The 21,011-nt window shown below is 42.6% G+C and overlaps 1 protein-coding gene across 2 annotated transcripts in view; it reads left to right on the forward strand.

Annotated features, from left to right (window-relative positions):
• hibch (3-hydroxyisobutyryl-CoA hydrolase) overlaps positions 1-21,011 on the forward strand; it is a 146,928-nt gene that overhangs the window by 3,864 nt on the left and 122,053 nt on the right. For both annotated transcript variants that reach the window (XM_063051991.1, XM_063051992.1), the window contains exons 2-3: positions 766-808; positions 10,849-10,986. In XM_063051991.1, coding sequence (XP_062908061.1) covers positions 766-808; positions 10,849-10,986 — 181 coding nt within the window. The remainder of the gene's footprint in view (positions 1-765; positions 809-10,848; positions 10,987-21,011) is intronic.

The raw sequence follows: 21,011 nt of genomic DNA on the forward strand, positions 1-21,011 counted from the left end.
AGATTTTAGTATTTAGCAATACACATATGGTACAGGGCCGTCCAACCCACTGAGCCTGTGACGCATCTTGTACCTTGAATTATGGTGTGAATTCGTGAGCACTTGAGTCTGAAATTTATGGTTCCACTCTTGAGAGTTGATCTTCAAATTTGTACCAAGATCCATATAGTATTACAGCTCTGTCAGAAGAGTGATCCTTTATACAACTTTGAAGTTCAGGCCACGTCAGTCTTCATTTGGAGGTAAAAATTTCTGTGCGTTGCTTTGAAGTGTAGCAGGGTAGTTTACAGGATGCCCTAAGCAATCGTTGTCTCCCTGGCAAGCAGATTATCTGTGTTTTATTGCAATGCTTGTGAGTTTTGCTATGCAAAGAATGGGTGTAGTGTGGTATGACAACAGTGCCACTGTTGGAAAGGTGTTAGTATCTGTAAGGTGCTTTGATTTCCTGAACGTATGGGAAGTACTACATAAATGTGACTCACTTTTTCCTCACCATTTACTTACCCATTTCTCAGAGAGGTTTTCAGGAGATCAGAGAATGGGAAGCAAGTGAAGCCAATAATAAAGTGACACCAATTATGATCCCTATTGTGTTAGTGGACTAAAATGTTGATTAAATCTCCCTAAACACAATCGGCATCATAGGAAAAAAGACCATTGGGCTGTGTTATCTGATTTGAATCTTAACCCTTTGCTCTATATTCCCTGAAGTTTGTTCTCAATTGTCAACAATGATTCAAACATTCTGCTTGTTCTTAATTTTAGGGTGAGAACACTTTCTAGATTGCAGATTATACAGAAACATCTGGTAAGTATGCATTGATGTTTATAATTTTGCCTTTCTGAAACTGAGTATTTGAAATCTTAAATTAATTGTGTAGCATCAATTTGGATGGGGGTGTAAGTTGACAATGAAACGAGTTGACGGTGATGTCAGAACCTATGTTGCTGTTGTTCCTTACCTCAGTGAGCAAGTGCGAACAAATCTCTGCCATTTCATTTAGACAGGAGCAAAATACAAATATCTGAAGAGCAATGGATATTTTAACACAGGAGTAAAGCAAGAAAGTTGACGAAAAAAACTGAACAAACCAAGCAGTATAGGGAGAGGTGAATTAGTTAATATATTTCAGTGTACATTTGCATTAGGAGTTAGTATTTTGCATTTTAGCACAGAGCTGAAAACATTGATAAATGGAGACTTTTTGTCCAGTCTCCATTTATCAATAAACTTTAAATAGATACATAGAGCAAAGCACCAATTTTTTTCCTACTTTATACAGTTGTAATTTTTCTGAGGTGGTTCACTTTTGAGATGCCACGAAAGAACTGATTATATTTGCATAATACCACACCAGGTGGCGCTCTGCGCAAATGTTATTTCTTGCCCGAATTATTTTATTTCCCAGTTGATCTTTTAGTGTTAAAGAATTGTTATGCATACCATTCAGATAACATCAAAATACTTCCTGAGAAATGCCAGGCTCTGAAATGCTAAAAAGTGCCATTGCTTCAAGTTTTGCAGGTGGGCCTGTCAGTGTATTTTGCTCTGCACTGGTACCAGTACACTGTTCAGTTCCACTGCATTGTTTACACTGTACAAACTATGAATTTCCATTTTTAGTCCTGCTGTTGGTGGTATCACATTACAGCATATACACGTCTTTAGAACTCGAGCGGACTCGCTGCCAAAAGTGAGAACTATAATATAGCAACTAATTTTCACCACACATTTGGAGTTGTGATCAGATTCATAGATTCACGATGGGGGGGGGGGCAGGTAGGTTGAACCTGATATCACTCCAATACTAAGAGTTGAATATTGTTTTTATATAACTTGATAATTTTCCAAAGTAATTACAACAATGAAATAAATTAACTGGAATACTTTGCAGCCTGACAATCAGTAAATCACAATGTTCAGTTTACAATTAATATTTACATTTTTGCTGTTTTTGCACTTCTGTAATGCCTGTTAACAAACAGTTCTGAAGCTTGAACTATGACCATTAAGCTGCGATTACATACATGATCATCCCAATTTTTTTTTTAACGTGCATGTTGCCTTCACCAAAGAGGCTTCAAATCTGAAGTGATTCTGTTTAATTTTTAATGAACCATTTTCTCTTTGCCTTGCTGTACATGGCATTCAAGCCATAGTTATGGAATTGCAAAAGTCACTGCATTTGAGTTAATGACAGACTCCGAACTGAATTCCCAAATTTATGATCAACGGTTTCAATGGATCTAGTCTTTTGCTCCAGACGTTTCTTTTTAACTCCCATGCTGAATCAACAAATACCCACTGGACATTCTACGTACCTTTTTCCTTTTTTTTCACCTATAAACTAATAACATCCTGCTGAAATTGTGCAGGTTTGTGGTGAGACCTGGTTGGAGCACTCTGTGAGCATTGATTCTTTTTACCTAAAGGCAGATATACTACCTTTCAACATAGATTCACAAAAATTTTTCTTGGAATTGACTGCAACACACACACAATGCTGGAGGAACTCAGCAGGCCGGGCAGCGTCTATGGAAAGGAGTACAGCTGACCTTTTGGGCCGAGACCCTTCATCGGGGGTGGGGGGGGAAATGAGGAGTCAGAGTAAGGAGGTGGGGGGAGGGGAGGAAGAAGCACAAGGTGGTAGGTGAAACAGGGAGGGGGAGGGCTGAAGTGAAGAGCTGGAAAGTTGATTGGTGAAAGAGATGCAAGGTTGCAGAAGGGAGAATCTAATAGGAGAAGATAGAAGGCCATGGAAGAAAGACAAAGGGGGAGGAGCACCAGAGGGAGGCGATGGGCAGGCAAGGAGATAAGGTGAGAGAGGGAAAAGGGGATGGAGAATGGTGAAAGGTGGGGGACATTACTGGAAATTCATGAAATCAGTGTTCATGCCATCAGGTGGAGGCTACCCAGATGAAATATAAGATGTTTTTCTTCCAACCTGAGTGTGGCCTCATTGCGACAGTAGAGGAGGCCATGGACTGACAGGTCAGGAGGGTAATGGGAAGTGGAATTAAGATGGGTGGCCACTGGGAGATCCTGCTTCTTCTGGCGGATGTAGTGCAGGTGCTCGGTGAAGTGGTCTCCCAACCTGCGTTGGGTCTCACCAATATACAGGAAGCCAGACCAGGAACACCGGACACGGTATATGACCCCAACAGACTCACAGGTGAATTGTCACCTCACTTGGAAGGACTGTTTGAGGCCCTGAATAGTAGTGAGGAAGGAGGTGTAGGGGCAGGTGTAGCACTTGCTCCACTTGCAAGGATAAGTGCCAGGAGGGAGATCAGTGGGGAGGGATGAATAGACCAGGGAGTCGTGTAGGGAGCGATCCCTGTGGAAAGCAGAAAGTGATGGGGGGGGGGGATGGACAAATGTGTTTGGTGGTGGGATCCCGTTGGAGATGGTGGAAGTTGCAGGGAATTATGTGCTGGACGCAGAGGCTGGTGGGGTGATAGGTGAGGACAAGAGGAACCCTCTCCCTGGTGGGGTGGCTGGAGGATGGGATGAGGGCAGATGTGAGAAATGGAAGAGATGAGGTCGAGGGCAGCGTTGATGGTGGAGGAAGGGAAGCCCCTTTCTTGGAAGGAGGATATCTCCTTTGTTCTAGAAATGAAAAGCCTCATCCTGAGAGCAGATGCAGCAGAGACGGAGGTATTGGGAGAAGGGGATGGCATTTTTACAAGTAAAAATCTCTCTGTCTCTCTCTTTGGAGATAGCTTAATCTGCTGTTGTCTATTATAAACCCACTGACCCTCATGGCTATGTGGAAGTTGTTTCTTCCTTGGAATTGACTGATGAACAAAAGACTGAATCAAATTGGCAATTCTTCACAGGAATTTGGAAACAGATGATTTTTGAAGCCTGCTGTCAGACAGATTGGTGGGTAGGTGCTGAGAGCTGGAAGCTCTATAGCGGGATTTACAGAGTCATAGAAAAGTACAGCACACAACCAGGCCCTTTGGGCCGTCTAGTCCATGCCGAAACTCTTTAAACTGCTTACTCTTATCGACCTGCGACCGGGACCATAGCCCTCCATATGGTTACCATCCATGTACCTATCCAAACTTCACTTAAACGTTGAAATCAAGCTCGCATGCACTACTTATTGCTGCACCTCACTCCACACTCACAAAACCCTCTTGAATAAAGAGATTTCCCCTCAAGTTCCCCTTAAACTTTTCACCCTTAACCCATGACCTCTGGTTGTAGTCCCATCCAAGCTCAGTGGAAATGACTGTTTGCATTTACCCTATCTATCCTTCTCATAAATTTGTATACCTCTATCAAATCTCCTGTCAATCTTCTGCAACATTGTAAGCCTTAAAGACATGACGTATTCAACCTTCCCTTACAACTCAGGTCCTCCAGACCTGGCAACATCCTTGTAGATTTTCTGTTCTCTTTCAACCTTATTTACATCTTTCCTGTATGTGGATGACCAAAACTGCACACAGTACTCCAAATTCGGCCTCACCAATGCCTTTTACAACTTCAACATAGCATCCCATTTCCTGTACTTTGGTCTCGGCCTGAAATGTTGACTACTTTTTTTGCATAGATGCTGCATGGGCTGCTGAGTTCCTCCAGCATTTTGTGTTGTGTTGCTGAACTGGTTAACCACATTATCATCCAGATCATTGATATAGATGACAAACAACAACGAACTCAGCACCGATTCCTGCAGCACTCCACTAGTCACAGGCCTCCAGTCAGAGAGGCAACCATCTACTACCATTCTCCCACAAAGCCAATGTCTAATCCATTTTACTACCTCATCTTGAATTCTGAGTGACTGAACCTTCTTGATCAACCTCCCAAGCGGGACCTTGTCAAATGCCTTACTAAAGTCAAAAACTATTCAAAGTATACTTATTATCAAATGAAGTATAAATTATAGCACTTTGAGATTTGTTTGCTTGCAGGCAGTCGCAAAGCAAGGAACCTGAAAGAATCCAATTCTAGAAAAAAGACCAGCCCCCAGAAAAAGGGTGGGGGGGGAACGACAAATCATGCGAACAATGGAAGTGAGCAACAACAAGAGGAGCCCGCAGTCTGGGCCGGCGTTTAAATTGACCAAAGAGCAGCGGATTGCACCTTGCACTAGGACCTGGACCTCGCTGTAGCTAATGGCTGCTAGATATCACTGCTGAAGAAGCTGTTCTTGACCTCTTCAAATTGGCTTGGTGCCCAGAGTGTCCCAACCTGGCCTGACTCTTGACCATGTAGTCCATGTAGACAACATTCACTGCCTTGCCTTCATCAACTTTCCTGGTAACTTCCTCAAAAAAACTCTTAAGATCGGTTAGATATACCATGCACAAAGCCATGTTGACTATCCATAACCAATTCGTGTTAAATACTTACATATAAGGTCTCTTAGAATACCTTCCAATAACTTTCCCACAACTGATGCTAGAATCACCAGCCGATAATTTCCTTGTTTAGAGCATTTCTTAAACAGCTGACAACATTGGCTGTTCTCCAGTCCTCTGGTACCTCTCCTGTTGCTAAGGATGATTTAAATATCTCTACTACAGCTCTGGCAATTTGTGCACACCTCCCATAGGATCCAAGGAAACACCTTGTTAGTCCTGGGTATTTATTCACCATGATTTGCCTTAGTACAGCAACACCTCCTCCTCTGTAATCTGTATAGGGTCAATGATGTTGATGCTGCTTTGCCTCACTTCTATAGACTCTGTGTCTGTCTCCTTAGTTAACACAGATGCAAAAAATTATTGAAGATGTCCCCCATCTGTTTTGGCTCCACACATGGATTACCATTCCGATTTTTCAGAGGACCAATTTTGTCCCCTGCAGTCCTTTTGCTCTTAATATATCTGTAAAATCCTTTAGGATTTTCCTTCACATTGTCTGTTAGAGTAACTTCATGCCTCCTTTTAGCCTTCCTGATTTCTTTCTTAAGTGTTCTCTTGCATTTCTTGTACTCCGTAAGCACCTCATTTGTTCCTACTTGCCTATACCTGGAAAGTGCCTCCATTTTTTTTTCTTAACCAGGGATGGCCTCAATATCTTTTGAAAAGCCAAGGGTGCCCACACCTGTTATTTTTACCTTTTATTCTGACAGGCTTTTACTCTGAAAATTTCACTTTTGAAGGCCTCCCACTTACCATGTACATATTTGCCAGAAAACAGCATGTTCCAATCCACACTTGCCAGATTATTTCTGATATTATCAAAGTTGGCTCTTCTCCAATTCAGAATCTCAATCGGTGGACCAGACCTATCTTTTTGTATATTTCCCCTCGCCCACCCCTTTATCTTTCCCCTTACTGGTTTTTCACCTGATATCTACCAGCCTTCTCCTTCCCACCCTCCCCCCACCTTCTTTATAGGGCCCCTGCCCCCTCCCTCTTTAGTCCTCCCTAAGGGTTCCGGCCCGAAACGTTGACTGATCATTTCCACGGGTGCTGCCCGACCTGCTGAGTTCCTCCAGCGTGTTGTGAGTGTTGCTTTGACCCCAGCATCTGCAGATTATTTTGTGTTTTTGTATATTTGCTTTGAAGCTAATGGCATTGTGATTATCCGTTACCTGCCTTGTCTCATTTCCTAATAGCAGATCCAGTATTGCACGCTCTTTCTTTGGGACTTCTACATACTGATGAAGCAAACGTTTCTGAACACATTTGGCAAAGACTATTCCATTTAGTCCTTTTACATTATGGGATCTCCAGTCACTATGTGGAAAGTTTAAAACCACCTGCTATAACAGCCTTATGTTTCTTGCAACAGTCTGTGATCTTTCTAGAAATTTGTTCCTTTAAATCCCTCAGATTGTTGGATGATCTGTAAAATAGGCCTTATTAACGTTGTCATGTCTTTCTTATTCCTCAGTTCAACTCATAACGCCTCACTAGACGCGTTCTTCAGTCCGTCCTGATGGAGCACTGCCGTGACATTTTCCCTAACCAGTAATGTCATCCCTCCCCCTTTAATCCCTTTTGTTCTGTTGTGTTTAAAACAACAGAACCCCAGAATATTGAGCTGCCAGTCCTGCCCCTCCTGTAACCAAGTCTCAATAATGGCTTAAAGACATCCATTAGTCTTGCGAGACCATGGATCTGCGCCTGGAAAGTCTTCACTCTCCAGGGCGCAGGCCTGGGCAAGGTTGTATGGAAGACCGGCAGTTGCCCATGCTGCAAGTCTCCCCTCTCCACGACTCTGATGTTGTCCCAGGGAAGGGCAAGGGCCAATAAAGCTTGGCACCAGTGTCATCGCAGAGCACTGTGTGGTTAAGTGCCTTGCTCAAGGATACAACACACTGCATCGGCTGGGGCTCGAACTCACGACCTTTAGATCGCTAGTCGAATGCCTGAACCACTTGGCCACGTGCCCACACTCAATAATGGCTACAATATCATAATTCCATTTGTTGATCCATGCCCTGAGCTCACTGCCTTTCCTACGATACTTCTTGCATTGAAATATATGCAGCTCTGGACACTAGTCACACCATGGTCAACCTTTTACTTCTAGACTTTGTCTGAGGTCTTATCAACATCTGTCTCCACAACCTCTCTGCTAACTGTCTGGCACTCTGGTTCCATCCACCTGCAGCTCTAGTTTAAACTCCACTGTGCAGCACCATCAAACCTTCCCGCTAGGTTCCCAATCTTTTTTTATGTCATAGACCAATGCCATTAAGCAAAGGGTCAGTGGGCCTTAGGTTAGGAATCCCTCCTCTAGAGTGAGGGTTTATTCTCACAGGAGAAGGAATAGACCGCTTAGAATTGAGATGAGGGAAATTCCTTCTGCAGAGGATTGTAAATTTAGGATTTAGGTTAAGACAAACAGATTTTTGAACACCAACTGAGTCATAAAATAGGGGGATTGGGCGGGAAATGTCTGAGAAGTTTGTGTACATTTGGCATGCCATATGAAACTGTGATAAACTTCTATAGATGCACAGTGGAGAGTATCCTGACTGGTTGCATCATGGAAACACCAATGTCCATGAACGGAGAAGCCTACATAAAGTAGTGGATGCAGCCCAGTCGGTCACAGGCACAGTCCTCCCCATCGTGGAGTACAGCTGCAAGGAGCAGTGCCACCAGAAAGCAGCATCCATCATCAAGGGACACAACTGTCCAAGCCATGCTCTTTTCTCACTGCTGCCTCTGGGGAAGGAAGTACAGGAGCTTTGGGCTCCACACCAGTAGGCTCAGGAATAGTTATTACCCTTCAACCATCGGGTTTGAAGCATTGTGGATAACTTCACTGACCTCAAATCTGAACTGATTCCACAACTTGTGGACTTGTCTTCAAGGACTCTACAACTTGTATGTTCAGAATTACCCATTTATTCATTTTATTTGTACAGTTTATCTTGCTTTGAACATTGGTTGTTTGTCAGTCTTCCTTTGTGTGCAGTTTTCATAAATTCTGTTGCATTTCTTCATTTTGCTTTAAGTGCCTGCAAGAAAATGAATGTATAAGGTGATGTATAGGTACTTTGATAATACCTTGACTTTGACAATGACGAGCTATCTGAGTGGACTTGGTTCCATTTCAAGATTCCGTGTTCTTGTGTCCCCAGTTCAGTTACAGACAAGAATTAAAGTTTTATTTAACCTGGCAATTTTTTTTCAGCTGCAGTAGCATGCATTTCAAATTGAATATGACGTGTACAGGACAGATGTTTTTCATGCCTCTGAAACATGTTTCTGCTGGCTAGATTAACACACACTAAACTACTTCCTTGAGAACAAGCTGAATTGGTATAGTTTACACAACTTGATTATCTTGAAGTGTCTAGGTACAAACAAGCCACATCTTTTAATTTATGGAGAGAAAATAAGATACAAAGACAAGCAAAGTTTTTCTGAATGTAAATTAACGTAGCTGAACTCGGCATCCACTGCTTGTTATTTTGAAGGAATGCGCCTGTGACTATTTAGCGATGCTTGTGATGTGGACTTGCCTTTGCCAATCTTGGTTATTGTCAGCTGTTAGTACAGTGAACGTGATGTCATCAATCTGCACACAGCCAATCACATTGAATCTTTCTTTCACACTGCAAACCTAGAAGGAAAGAGGTGATTATTTCTAGATAATGTTTTAATTTATGGGGTACAAAATATTGATTGGAAAATACATTTAAGATCTAGGCAATAATAGAATAATTATCATAAATAATATCATCTTAGGATTTTATTTAAAAACTTTCATTTTTACATGTTTGAGTGACTATAATCTACAAATTAATATTCTTACGGTCAAAAAGTTTGCATTAATCGTGGCTTGGTGTCCTTGTACCTCATGCAATAGATTGTATCATCTCTAGGGTATTTATCAGTGAGGCTCATATGTAAAGTTCAAAGTAGCTTTATTATCAAAGTACATATATGCCACCATATACAACCCTGAGATTCATTTTTTGTGGGTATGCACAGTAAATCCAAGAAACACAATAGAATCAATGAAAGACTACCCCCAGCAGGACGGACAAACAACCAATGTGTTAAAGAACAAATTATGCAAATACAGAAGAAAAAAGCATAAGCAATAACTATCGAGAGCATGAGATGAAGAGCCCTTGAAAATGGCTTCATGGATTGTGGAAACAGTTCAGTGATGGGGTGAGTGAAGTTATCCCCTCTGGTTCAAGACCCTGATGGTTCAGGTATAATAACTATTCCTGAACCTGGTGGTGTGAGTCCTGAGGCTTTTGTGTCATCTTTTTGATGGCAGCAGCAAGAAGAGAGCATGGCCTGGGTGGTGGGTGTCCTTGATAATGGATGCTGTGACATCTTGTCTGAGCACATCTAATTGCACATTAGGACAGGCCATCTGAAATGATAACACTGGGGAATTTAAAGTTCCTGACCCTCTCCACCACTGATTCCCTGATTAGGACTGGCTCATGGATCTCTAGTTTCCTCCTTCTGAAGTCAATAATCAGTTCCTTGGTCTTGCTGGCACAGTGAGATGTTGTTGTTGTGGCACCACTGAGCCAAATTCTCAGTCTTCCTTCTATATACTGATTCGTGACCGCTTTTGATTTGGCAAATGACAGTGGTGTCGTCAGCGAACTTAAAAATGGCATTGGGTCTGTGCTTAGCCTCACGGTCATGAGTGTAGAACATCCACTCGTTTCCCTTGGTTATAACAGAAAAAGCTGCAACTCTTCGTATGTTATGGATGAATTGCTGCTGGGAACTTTGAAATTTCCAATTTAAATTAAGTGGACATAGAGACCTAAAGGAACTGCCAGTTTCATGATGTATTGTAAAAACTGAATATTTTGTCTTTGTTGCGTTTGCAAAATCTTGGTCAGCATTTAATCAACTGTCAGACAATTCACAGTCATTGAAATGGCTACCCTGTAACTTCATTTTGAACCCAAGTCTGATCTTTTTTTCATTCTTGCTCTCTCATCCATGCATTTCAGGTTAAATGTCCTGCAGGTCACCACTGAAGTCCTGTAACCATTAGTATAGCCCTGTCCTTCAAATAGCGAATGAATCTGTTTGTTGCATGGTATTTGTTAATGGAAAAATATTGGCACAAATTCTGGCTGAAAGCTGTCTGTGATGATGAAAATGTAGCCAGCCGTAGTGGAGATGATTGGTTAATTCTTTTGTCAGACTGGCTGATCTATTGCATGACTTAGATTGGTTCTGGGCATTATTTATATGTCACTATCCTTCACTCACTGCATTTTCCCCCAGCAATTTACCCTACCTGTACTGGGAGATATTGTTGTTTACTTCCTCTGCATAAATTACTGCTCATTGCTGTATAACTGTACTGTGTCATGTTCCCTGCACTGCCTCTAAATCATTGACTGATGTTCTGCTGTGATGCACGATGTGCCTTAGATGTCTACAAGTACCAGTTCGGACAAGGAAGTACTCTTAACAAGGTCTGGATGTGCTGGAATAATCACGCTCAATCGGCCAAAGGCCCTTAATGCTCTGAACCTCTCCATGATCAGACAGATCTACCCCCAGCTAAAGGTACGTGCCATTGTTTTGGAAACTGTTGCTATGTGACCTTAAAGGATGTAAATTGTTAGGGTTGTTAACTGACAGATTTAAAATATGGTACCTGGATTGGAACCAAGTGACGTAACAATGCATTCACCTGTATGGTGATCTATTCATTTTAAAAATACATCGAATGCATCTGTTTTTGCTTCAAGCTGAAGCAGACAGTAGAAAGAGACAATGAAAAGTTGCTGATCTTTTCTCCTCTCTGCAAGCCCTGCTGCTTCAAGTAGCTGTCTTGGATTATTAGATCAACAACTTTTCCAATGCTCTTGAAACAAATGGTGCTGTTCTAATTGTTTGAGCAATAGGGTTGAATGGCTCTTTATCTCAACCAACTTCTGTGAAAACGGAAAACAAATATGAAAAATGATGTACAAATTGAGAGAGACTTTCAAGTGAAGACAGTTCCCCTTTGTTATCTTCCCCTCTGAATATGCAGGACCCATACACACACTTCCTGCGATGATGTCACAAGGGAATGCCAACTGCTGTCTGTGAATGTAGAGATACTGGATTTATGTAGTCTGATCCTGTGGGCTTTTCAGAACTTCCTGTGTGTTCTCACGCTACTTGCAACTCCGCGACGGGCCTTGTTTCCATATATCAGCAGCAGTCTGATACAATGCTGTTTGCCTCTTTTGCACGTATACAGTACTGTGCAGGAGTATTAGGTACCTGTATACAACTAGGGTGCCGAAGGCTTTTGCACAGTACTGTATTTGTCAACATAGAGCGGGGAGCAAGTTTGTAAATCTGGCGGGAATAACGGATGTTGGGAATGGCGAGGGGTGAGCACCATGAGAAGGGTGTGGGAGATTTGTCATAAAGGAGTGCCGGGGCGGTGGGGGGAGGTGGCGCGGGTATAGACACCAGGCAAGGTCAATGATCATTACAGAATGTCTCTTTGGTGCTTCCCTCTCCATCCCCCTTTTCCCAAACATGATTCCACTCCCTGCCTCCTTCCCTTTCTCCGTCCACAATAGAGACCCACATCAGAATCAGGGTTATCACTCACATATGTCATGAAGTTTTTTCTGACGCAGCTATACAGTGCAATGCATAAAATTACTACAGTACTGTACAAAAGTACAAGACACCATATGCATATACATAGTGGAGGGGGTTTTGGGATGGTGGGCAAAAACATACCTTGGCATTCAGTACTATCCAGTGTGTCCTCTCGGCACCATTCTACGAGTAGTGAACTTGGAGAGAATCTGCATTTCCCCAGCTTAGATACAATAAAAAAAATCATAGTCCCCGACCTTGTGTTGCTTTCATTTCAAACCAATTTATAGCTTCAATAATACTCTTCCGTCCTTCAGAGGGATTATTTAAAACCCAGTGTTGAGATTTTCATCCTTCTGTGTTAATGTTGAGAAAGCTCTTTGAAAGACTAAAAAGGAGTAATTTTTACTTTTGTTTAATTTTAAAATAAGAAAGATGCTTTATGGAGCATTTGAACATAAATCTCCTGGCATTAGATAACACTGTGCAATAGGGATTGATTTGGAACCAAGGAAGGAAAATATGTATTATTTGGTATTAAAAGATCAGCTGAAACTGGTGCAAATATGGACTTTGCAAAACCCATAACTGTGATCCACTCCTGAATTGTCATACCATAAATGTAGGTGGAAGTAATTAAGTGATAATGGAATTGTAATACTTGGCTTCTGTAGTGTTCTGTAATAGCTTTAGATAGTGTGCTGATATGATTCAGTTATAGCACCCATCCATATGAAAGAAATGAAGAAGGTCAGAAACACCCTTCTAATTCCCAAGATTTTAACTCAGTTTTAGTGTCTTATTTTCAGCAGTGTGTAACAATTTGGCACTCTGAGGTGATGCAAATTGTAGCTATCAAATATGGATTCAGAATCTGAGTCAGGTTTAATATCACTGGCATAAGTCATGAAATTTGTTGTTTTGCGGTAGCTGTACTTTGTAATACATAGTAATAAAAAAACCTGTAAATTAATGTAAGTGCAAAAAGGGAAGAAAAATATTGAGGTAATGTTCATGGGTTCACTGTCGTTCAGAAATCTGATGGCAGAGGGGAAGAAGCTGTTTCTGAAATGCTGAATCTGTCTCTTCAGACTCCTGTACCAACTCCTTGATGGTAGTAACAAGAAGAGGGCATATCCTGATTGGGCGTCTTTAATGATGGGTGCCATCTTTTTGAGGCACTGCCTTTTGAAGGAGTCCTTGATGCTGGGGGGACTTGTGTCTAAGATGGTGCTGGCTGGGTTTCCAATTCCTGCAGCTTTTTCTGATCCTGTGCATTGGCACCTCCAATTCCAATTCCATCTCTAATCTCAATTGGAATTGTTTACTCTTCTTAAAATAGCCTTCTGTAGGTATTACGTGGATGACCTGTATAGTTCTGGATCATTGGTCTTGAATACCACAGATCTAGCCCTCAGCAGATTACGAATCTCCAGCTTTTGGTTTGGGTACATCCGGTATGTTCTCGAAGGCACACATTTGTCCACGCAGGTCTTGATGAAGTTGATAATATCTGTGGTGTATTTGTTCAGGTTTGAAACTGAATCCTTGAATATTGGGGGGTGGGAATCCAATTAAAGCGACTAGGAGAGAGGAGGTTAATTCACAACAGGGGGATGGGAACAAGTGCAGAGAGACAGAGGGGTGTAAAATGAGGGTAGAAGCAAAAATTAGTAAGGTGAAAAGTAAAAGTGGCAGGCCGGCAAATCCAGGGCAAAAATCAAAAAGGGCCACTTTTCAACATAATTGTATAAGGGGTAAGAGTGTTGTAAAAGCAAGCCTGAAAGCTTTGTGTGTCAATGGAAGGAGCATTCGTAACAAGGTGGATGAATTAAAAGTGCAGATTGTTATTAATGAATATGATATAGTTGGGATCACAGAGACGTGGCTCCAAGGTGACCAAGGATGGGAGCTCAACATTCAGGGATATTCAATATTCAGGAGGGATAGACATGAAAGAAAAGGAGGTGGGGTAGCATTGCTGGTTAGAGAGGAGATTAACGCAATAGAAAGGAAGGACATTAGCCAGGAGGATGTAGAATCAGTATGGGTAGAGCTGCATAACACTAAGGGGCAGAAAACGCTGGTGGGAGTTGTATACAGGCCGCCTAACAGTAGTAGTGAGGTTGGGGATGGCATTAAACAGGAAATTAGAAATGCGTGCAATAAAGGAAAGCAGTTATAATGGGTGACTTCAATCTACATATAGATTGGGTGAACCAAATTGGTAAGGGTGCTGAGGAAGAGGATTTCTTGGAATGTATGCGGGATGGTTTTTTGAACCAACATGTTGAGGAACCAACTAGAGAGCAGGCCATTCTAGACTGGGTATTGTGCAATGAGGAAGGGTTAATTAGCAATCTTGTCGTGAGAGGCCCCTTGGGTAAGAGTGACCATAATATGGTGGAATTCTTCATTAAGATGGAGAGTGACATAGTTAATTCAGAAACAAAGGTTCTGAACTTAAAGAGGGGTAACTTTGAAGGTATGAGACGTGAATTAGCTAAGATAGACTGACAAATGACACTTAAAGGATTGACGGTGGATATGCAATGGCAAGCATTTAAAGATCGCATGGATGAACTACAACAATTTTTCATCCCAGTTTGGCAAAAGAATAAATCAGGGAAGGTAGTTCACCCGTGGCTGACAAGGGAAATTAGGGATAGTATCAATTCCAAAGAAGAAATATACAAATTAGCCAGAAAAAGCGGCTCACCTGAGGACTGGGAGAAATTCAGAGTCCAGCAGAGGAGGACAAAGGGCTTAATTAGGAAGGAGAAAAAAGATTATGAGAGAAAACTGGCAGGGAACATAAAAACTGACTGTAAAAGCTTTTATAGATATGTGAAAAGAAGAAGATTGGTTAAGACAAATGTAGGTCCCCTACAGACAGAAACAGGTGAATTGATTACGGGGAACAAGGTCATGGCAGACCAATTGAGTAACTACTTTGGTTCTGTCTTCACTAAGGAGGACATAAATAATCTTCCAGAAATAGTAGGGGACAGAGGGTCTAATGAGATGGAGGAACTGAGGGAAATACATGTTAGTAGGGAAGTGGTGTGAGGTAAATTGAAGGGAGTAAAGGCAGATAAATCCCCAGGGCCAGATGGTCTGCATCCCAGAGTGCTTAAGGAAGTAGCCCAAGAAATAGTGGATGCATTAGTGATAATTTTTCAAAACTCTTTAGATTCTGGACTAGTTCCTGAGGATTGGAGGGTGGCTAATGTAACCTCGCTTTTTAAAAAAGGAGGGAGAGAGAAACCAGGGAATTATAGACCGGTTAGCCTAACATCGGTGGTGGGGAAAATGTGAGAGTCAGTTATCAAAGATGTGATAACAGCACATTTGGAAAGCGGTGAAATCATCGGACAAAGTCAGCATGGATTTGTGAAAGGAAAATCATGTCTGACGAATCTCATAGAACTTTTTGAGGACGTAACTAGTAGAGTGGATAGGGGAGAACCAGTGGATGTGGTATATTAGGATTTTCAAAAGGCTTTTGACAAGGTCCCACACAGGAGATTAGTGTGCAAACTTAAAGCACACGGTATTGGGGGTAAGGTATTGATGTGGATAGAGAATTAGTTAGCAGACAGGAAACAAAGAGTGCTGGGTCCCCAGTTGTTTATAATATATATTAATGACTTAGATGAGGGAATTAAATGCAGCATCTCCAAGTTTGTGGATGACACAAAGCTGGGCAGCAGTGTTAGCAGTGAGGAGGATGCTAAGAGGATGCAGGGTGACTTGGATAGGTTAGGTGAGTGGGCAAGTTCATGGCAGATGCAATTTAATGTGGATAAATGTGAGGTTATCCACTTTGGTGGCAAAAACAGGAAAACAGATTATTATCTGAATGGTAGTCGATTAGGAAAAGGGGAGGTGCAATGAGACCTGGGTGTCATTATACACCAGTCATTGAAAGTGGGCATGCAGGTACAGCAGGCGGTGAAAAAGGCGAATGGTATGCTGGCATTCATAGCAAGAGGATTCGAGTACAGGAGCAGGGAGGTACTACTGCAGTTGTACAAGGCCTTGGTGAGACCACACCTGGAGTATTTTGTGAAGTTTTGGTCCGCTAATCTGAGGAAAGACATCCTTGCCATAGAGGGAGTACAAGGAAGGTTCAGCAGATTGATTCTTGGGATGGCAGGACTTTCATATGAGGAAAGACTGGATTGACTAGGCTTATACTCGTTAGAATTTAGAATATTGAGGGGGGATCTTATTGAAACGCATAAAATCCTTAAGGGATTGGACAGGCCAGATGCAGGAAGATTGTTCCCGATGTTGGGGAAGTCTAGAACGAGGGGTCACGGTCTGAGGATACAGGGGAAGCCTTTTAGGACCGAGATTAGGAAAAACATCTTCACACAGAGTGGTGAATCTGTGGAATTCTCTGCCACAGGAAACAGTTGAGGCCAGTTCATTGGCTATATTTAAGAGGGAGTTAGATATGGCCCTTGTGGCTAAAGGGATTGGGGGTATGGAGGGAAGGCTGGTACAGGGTTCTGAGTTGGATGATCAGCCATGATCATACTGAATGGCGGTGCAGGCTCGAAGGGCCGAATAGCCTACTCCTGCACCTATTTTCTATGTTTCTATGTTTCTATTGTCCCATCCACTTACTTAAAGCAGACCTGCAAGCGCTTCTCCACCTCCCTTGACCATACCTTCTTGGTCCTCACCATTGGTGCTGCAGTCTTTAGTCTCTGTCTATACGTTGAGAGTAGAAGTACAACCAGTTGACCGGACTTTCCAAAGAGTGGCTGTGGGGTGGCACGCTAAGCACTGTTTATGGTGATATAACAGTGGTAATGTGTGTTGGCTCCTCTGGTGATATGTTGTCAGTAGTTGTTCAGAGACTTCTTCAAGCTGGCCTAGTTGAAATCCACTGCAATGATAGGGAAGGCATTGGGTTGTACTGTTTCATGACTGCTGATTATGAATCTTAGCTCATTGGCCCAAGGTGGAATATACACTGCTATCAGGATGATGGTAGAAAAGTCCTTCGGCAGGTAAAGTGGATGATATTTAACTGTTAGAATTCCCAGCTCAGGTGAGCAGGACTGAGACCGAACTTGCACATCCGTACACCATGATAGGTTAATCATAAAGCATACTCCACCTCTTCTGCCTTTAAAAAATTGAGCTGTCCTTTGTCCTGTCTTTACGGAGAATGTTGTAAGCCATCGAACTGCAATGTTGTGTCTGAAATGATGGGGATAGCTATGTTTCTGTGAAACCAAGTACAGAACAGTGCCTGATGTCTTTCTGGTACAGTAATCTTGCTCTGAGGTCTTCAATTTTATTTTCCAGAGACTGTACATTCGCCAGTAGGATAGTCAGGAGTAGGGGTGTAAAGCTCCTGCGTTTCAATCGCGCTTTTAGATTGGCTTCCGTGTTTTTGTTTTCTTAAAGAGGAACTGCACTTGTGACCTGAGTCTATAGTCTGGGATCTGTATATTTTTGAGTATTGATAGATTTTAAAAAAAATTGTCTTCAAATGATGTTTACTGAAGTACCCATGGTCATAATTGCTGTAGTTGTCCTGAACGGGAGTATCTGATGATTCCCATCGGAGCTGCACAGATTCGCCCCTTATCAGCACTATCTTATGATAGAGCTAAAAGTTATATTTCCTTGATGATTTTCTGACAAGTATTGTAGAAGAAGTTGAAAGGATGGGATACTAACCTAAAGTGGTACCTTCAGGCTTGTATGCACTGGGATTTGTAAATTAAATCCTACTGTGACCATTTTCTGTGTTGTCCCTTGGACTCTCTGCTCATTTGCTTGCATTCCTACTGATCACTTACTTTCCCAGAGTCTGTCTCAGTTGGCAATATCCACAATTCCCTCTTTGGGATCCTGACCTCCCTATCATATCTCTCATGATCACTTCTTGCTCAGGAAACTTGTGAAGATTTTTCACTCCGTTGGTAATATTCTTCTCTAAAATGTTTGGCATTGTTGTCTCCTCCCAATCTGTGACTGGAACTACTTGTTTCTAGTCATGCTGCTCAATTCTCTTCCTCTCCTTCGTCCTTACCTCTGGTGTTTCTATTCCTGTTTTTGTTTGTGTGGTGTGTCTCATGGTGACATCATTTGGAGGCTTGGTGATTGCTTCCACACCTTTGGCCCCCTCAAAGGAGACTTTCATCTCTTTCCTGAGTCTACTAACTGCTCACTCCTTTATGGTTTGTGGAGGTCTGCATTTGGTATCTTAGCCTGTACCAGATTCCACTGTGCTGTTATCTCCAACCTTGCTGGACCCCTACAACGGTGAGTGTATTCAGTCTAAAATTTTTGTTTTGTCTCTTTTTAGAATCTTGCCCCATCCCCACATATCTATAACCATGCAGTCACTCCCCATTTTGGGTATTTTGTTCCCACAACTCCGGACTTCTGTGCATCAGTAACTAAGAAATGGAATTCCTTCCCTAATCGCTAGAGTTGTGCACCTCTAACCTCTCCCCTGAGATCGTTCTTAAAACTCACCCCTTTGACTGACTTGAATCACCACCTTCCCTATGTCTCTTTTGGTTACAGGTCTATTATTTACAATGCATGAAAAATACATTATAAATGTCACTGCTACTTCCCATCTTCCAGATAGGTTGTACCTTGCTTTCATATGATTATAGGGGTAATTTACATTGGCCAGTTAGTCAATGAAAACATCTTTAAGCCATGGAAAGTAATCGGAGCACCTGGAAGAACGCCGTGCAGTTACAGGGTAGTCAGAGTTGAACCGGAGTCTGGGAGTGGTAAGGTAGCAGCTCTCTCTACTGTATTAGTGGGCCGCCCAGGGAGGGAGTGTGAAACAGGACAAGGTTCTTTCCTTGTTATTCTGCACCAGATTTCCATCTGAATACTCTTGAAATCATGTTTTCTCTTAATTAAAGAGCATTGCATGTAATCTGTTCATCAAGTTTGTGTTTGTTGTACAGGTATAAAACCAATCGAAGCAATGTTCCTCTGGACCATGGTGCACCCATAATACATATATTGCACATTAAAAATTACCACAGATAAGTTAATAAACTATAATTTAAAATGCATGTGCAGTGCACGGCACAGGTAAACAGTACGGTCACACAACCCTGAGGGTACCTGTGCTCAACGTGATGGAGCTTGAGATGTTGCTGTGAACTGAGACTGGCTGGGGTTTTTCTGTCCAGAAGTCAGAGATCCAGTTATGGATGAGTGCCAGCACGGTCCGTTTACCAGGACCAGTCCCTGGGCATTGTTTTCTAGGTGGGATGGGGGGCAGGCTATGACACCTTCAGTCAGACCCGTTTGAGTAGTGGGTGAACTGGAAAGGGACAAATGTAACTGGAAGGTGGGATCGGGGAGAGGGAGCTTTCCTCAATGTCATATCAATGGTGTAAAGGGTAGGGCTTGGATAATGCACTTGTTAGGTCAGATGCTACCATTCTATGGGGAATCCTCACTCTCCCCACCCTCTTGTAACCCATTAATGGAAGCACCTGGACTCGGAAATTATTAACGACCTGCATGTGGGGGTAGAAGGGCGGGTTGGCAAGTTTGCAGACGACACAAAGGTTGGTGGTGTTGTGGATAGTGTAAAGGATTGTCGAAGATTGCAGAGAGACATTGACAGGATGCAGAAGTGGGCTGAAAAGTGGCAGATGGAGTGGTACACTTTGGAAGGACAAACTCCAAGGCAGAGTACAAAGTAAATAGCAGGATACTTGGTAGTGTGGAGGAGCAGAGGAATCTGGGGGTACATGTCCACAGATCCCTGAAAGTTGCCTCACAGGTAGATAGGGTGGTTAAGAAAGCTTATGGGGTGTTAGCTTTCATAAGTCGAGGGATAGAGTTTAAGATTCGCGAGGTAATGATGCAGCTCTATAAAACTCTGGTTAGGCCACACTGTCCAGTTCTGGTCGCCTCATTATAGGAAAGATGTGGAAACATAGAAACATAGAAAATAGGTGCAGGAGTAGGCCATTTGGCCCTTCGAGCCTGCACCGCCATTCAGTATGATCATGGCTGATCATCCAACTCAGAACCCTGTACCAGCCTTCCCTCCATACCCCCTGATCCCTTTAGCCACAAGGGCCATATCTAACTCCCTCTTAAATATAGCCAATGAGCTGGCCTCAACTGTTTCCTGTGGCAGAGAATTCCACAGATTCACCACTCTCTGCGTGAAGAAGTTTTTCCTAATCTCGGTCCTAAAAGGCTTCCCCTTTATCCTCAAACTGTGACCCCTCGTTCTGGACTTCCCCAACATCGGGAACAATCTTCCTGCATCTAGCCTGTCCAATCCCTTTAGGATTTTATGCGTTTCAATAAGATCCCCCCTCAATCTTCTAAGTTCCAACAAGTATAAGCCTAGTCGATCCAGTCTTTCATTTTATGAAAGTCCTGCCATCCCAGGAATTAATCTGGTGAATCTTCTTTGTACTCCCTCTATGGCAAGAATGTCTTTCCTCAGATTAGGAGACCAAAACTGCACACAATACTCCAGGTGTGGTCTCACCAAGGCCTTGTACAACTAAGCATTGGAAAGGGTACTACAGAGGAGATTTACCAGGATGCTGCCTGGTTTAGAGAGTATGGATTATGATCAGAGATTAAGGGAGCTAGAGCTTTACTCCTTGGAGAGAAGGAGGATGAGAGGAGACATGATAGAGGTGTACAAGATATTAAGAGGAATAGATAGAGTAGATACCCAGCGCCTTTTCCCCAGGGCACCACTGCTCAATACAAGATGACATGGCTTTGAGGTAAGGGGTGGGAAGTTCAAGGGGGATATTAGAGGAAGGTTTTTTACTCAGAGAGTGGTTGGTGCATAGAATGCACTGCCTGAGTCAGTAGTGGAGGCAGATACACTCGTGAAGTTTAAGAGACTATTAGACAGGTATATGGAGGAATTTAAGGTGGAGGGGGTATATGGGAGGCAGGGTTTGAGGGTCGGCACAACATTGTGGGCCGAAGGGCCTGTA

Source organism: Mobula hypostoma, chromosome 6 (genome assembly GCF_963921235.1).
Source record: "Mobula hypostoma chromosome 6, sMobHyp1.1, whole genome shotgun sequence".
Lineage (NCBI taxonomy): Eukaryota > Metazoa > Chordata > Chondrichthyes > Myliobatiformes > Myliobatidae > Mobula > Mobula hypostoma.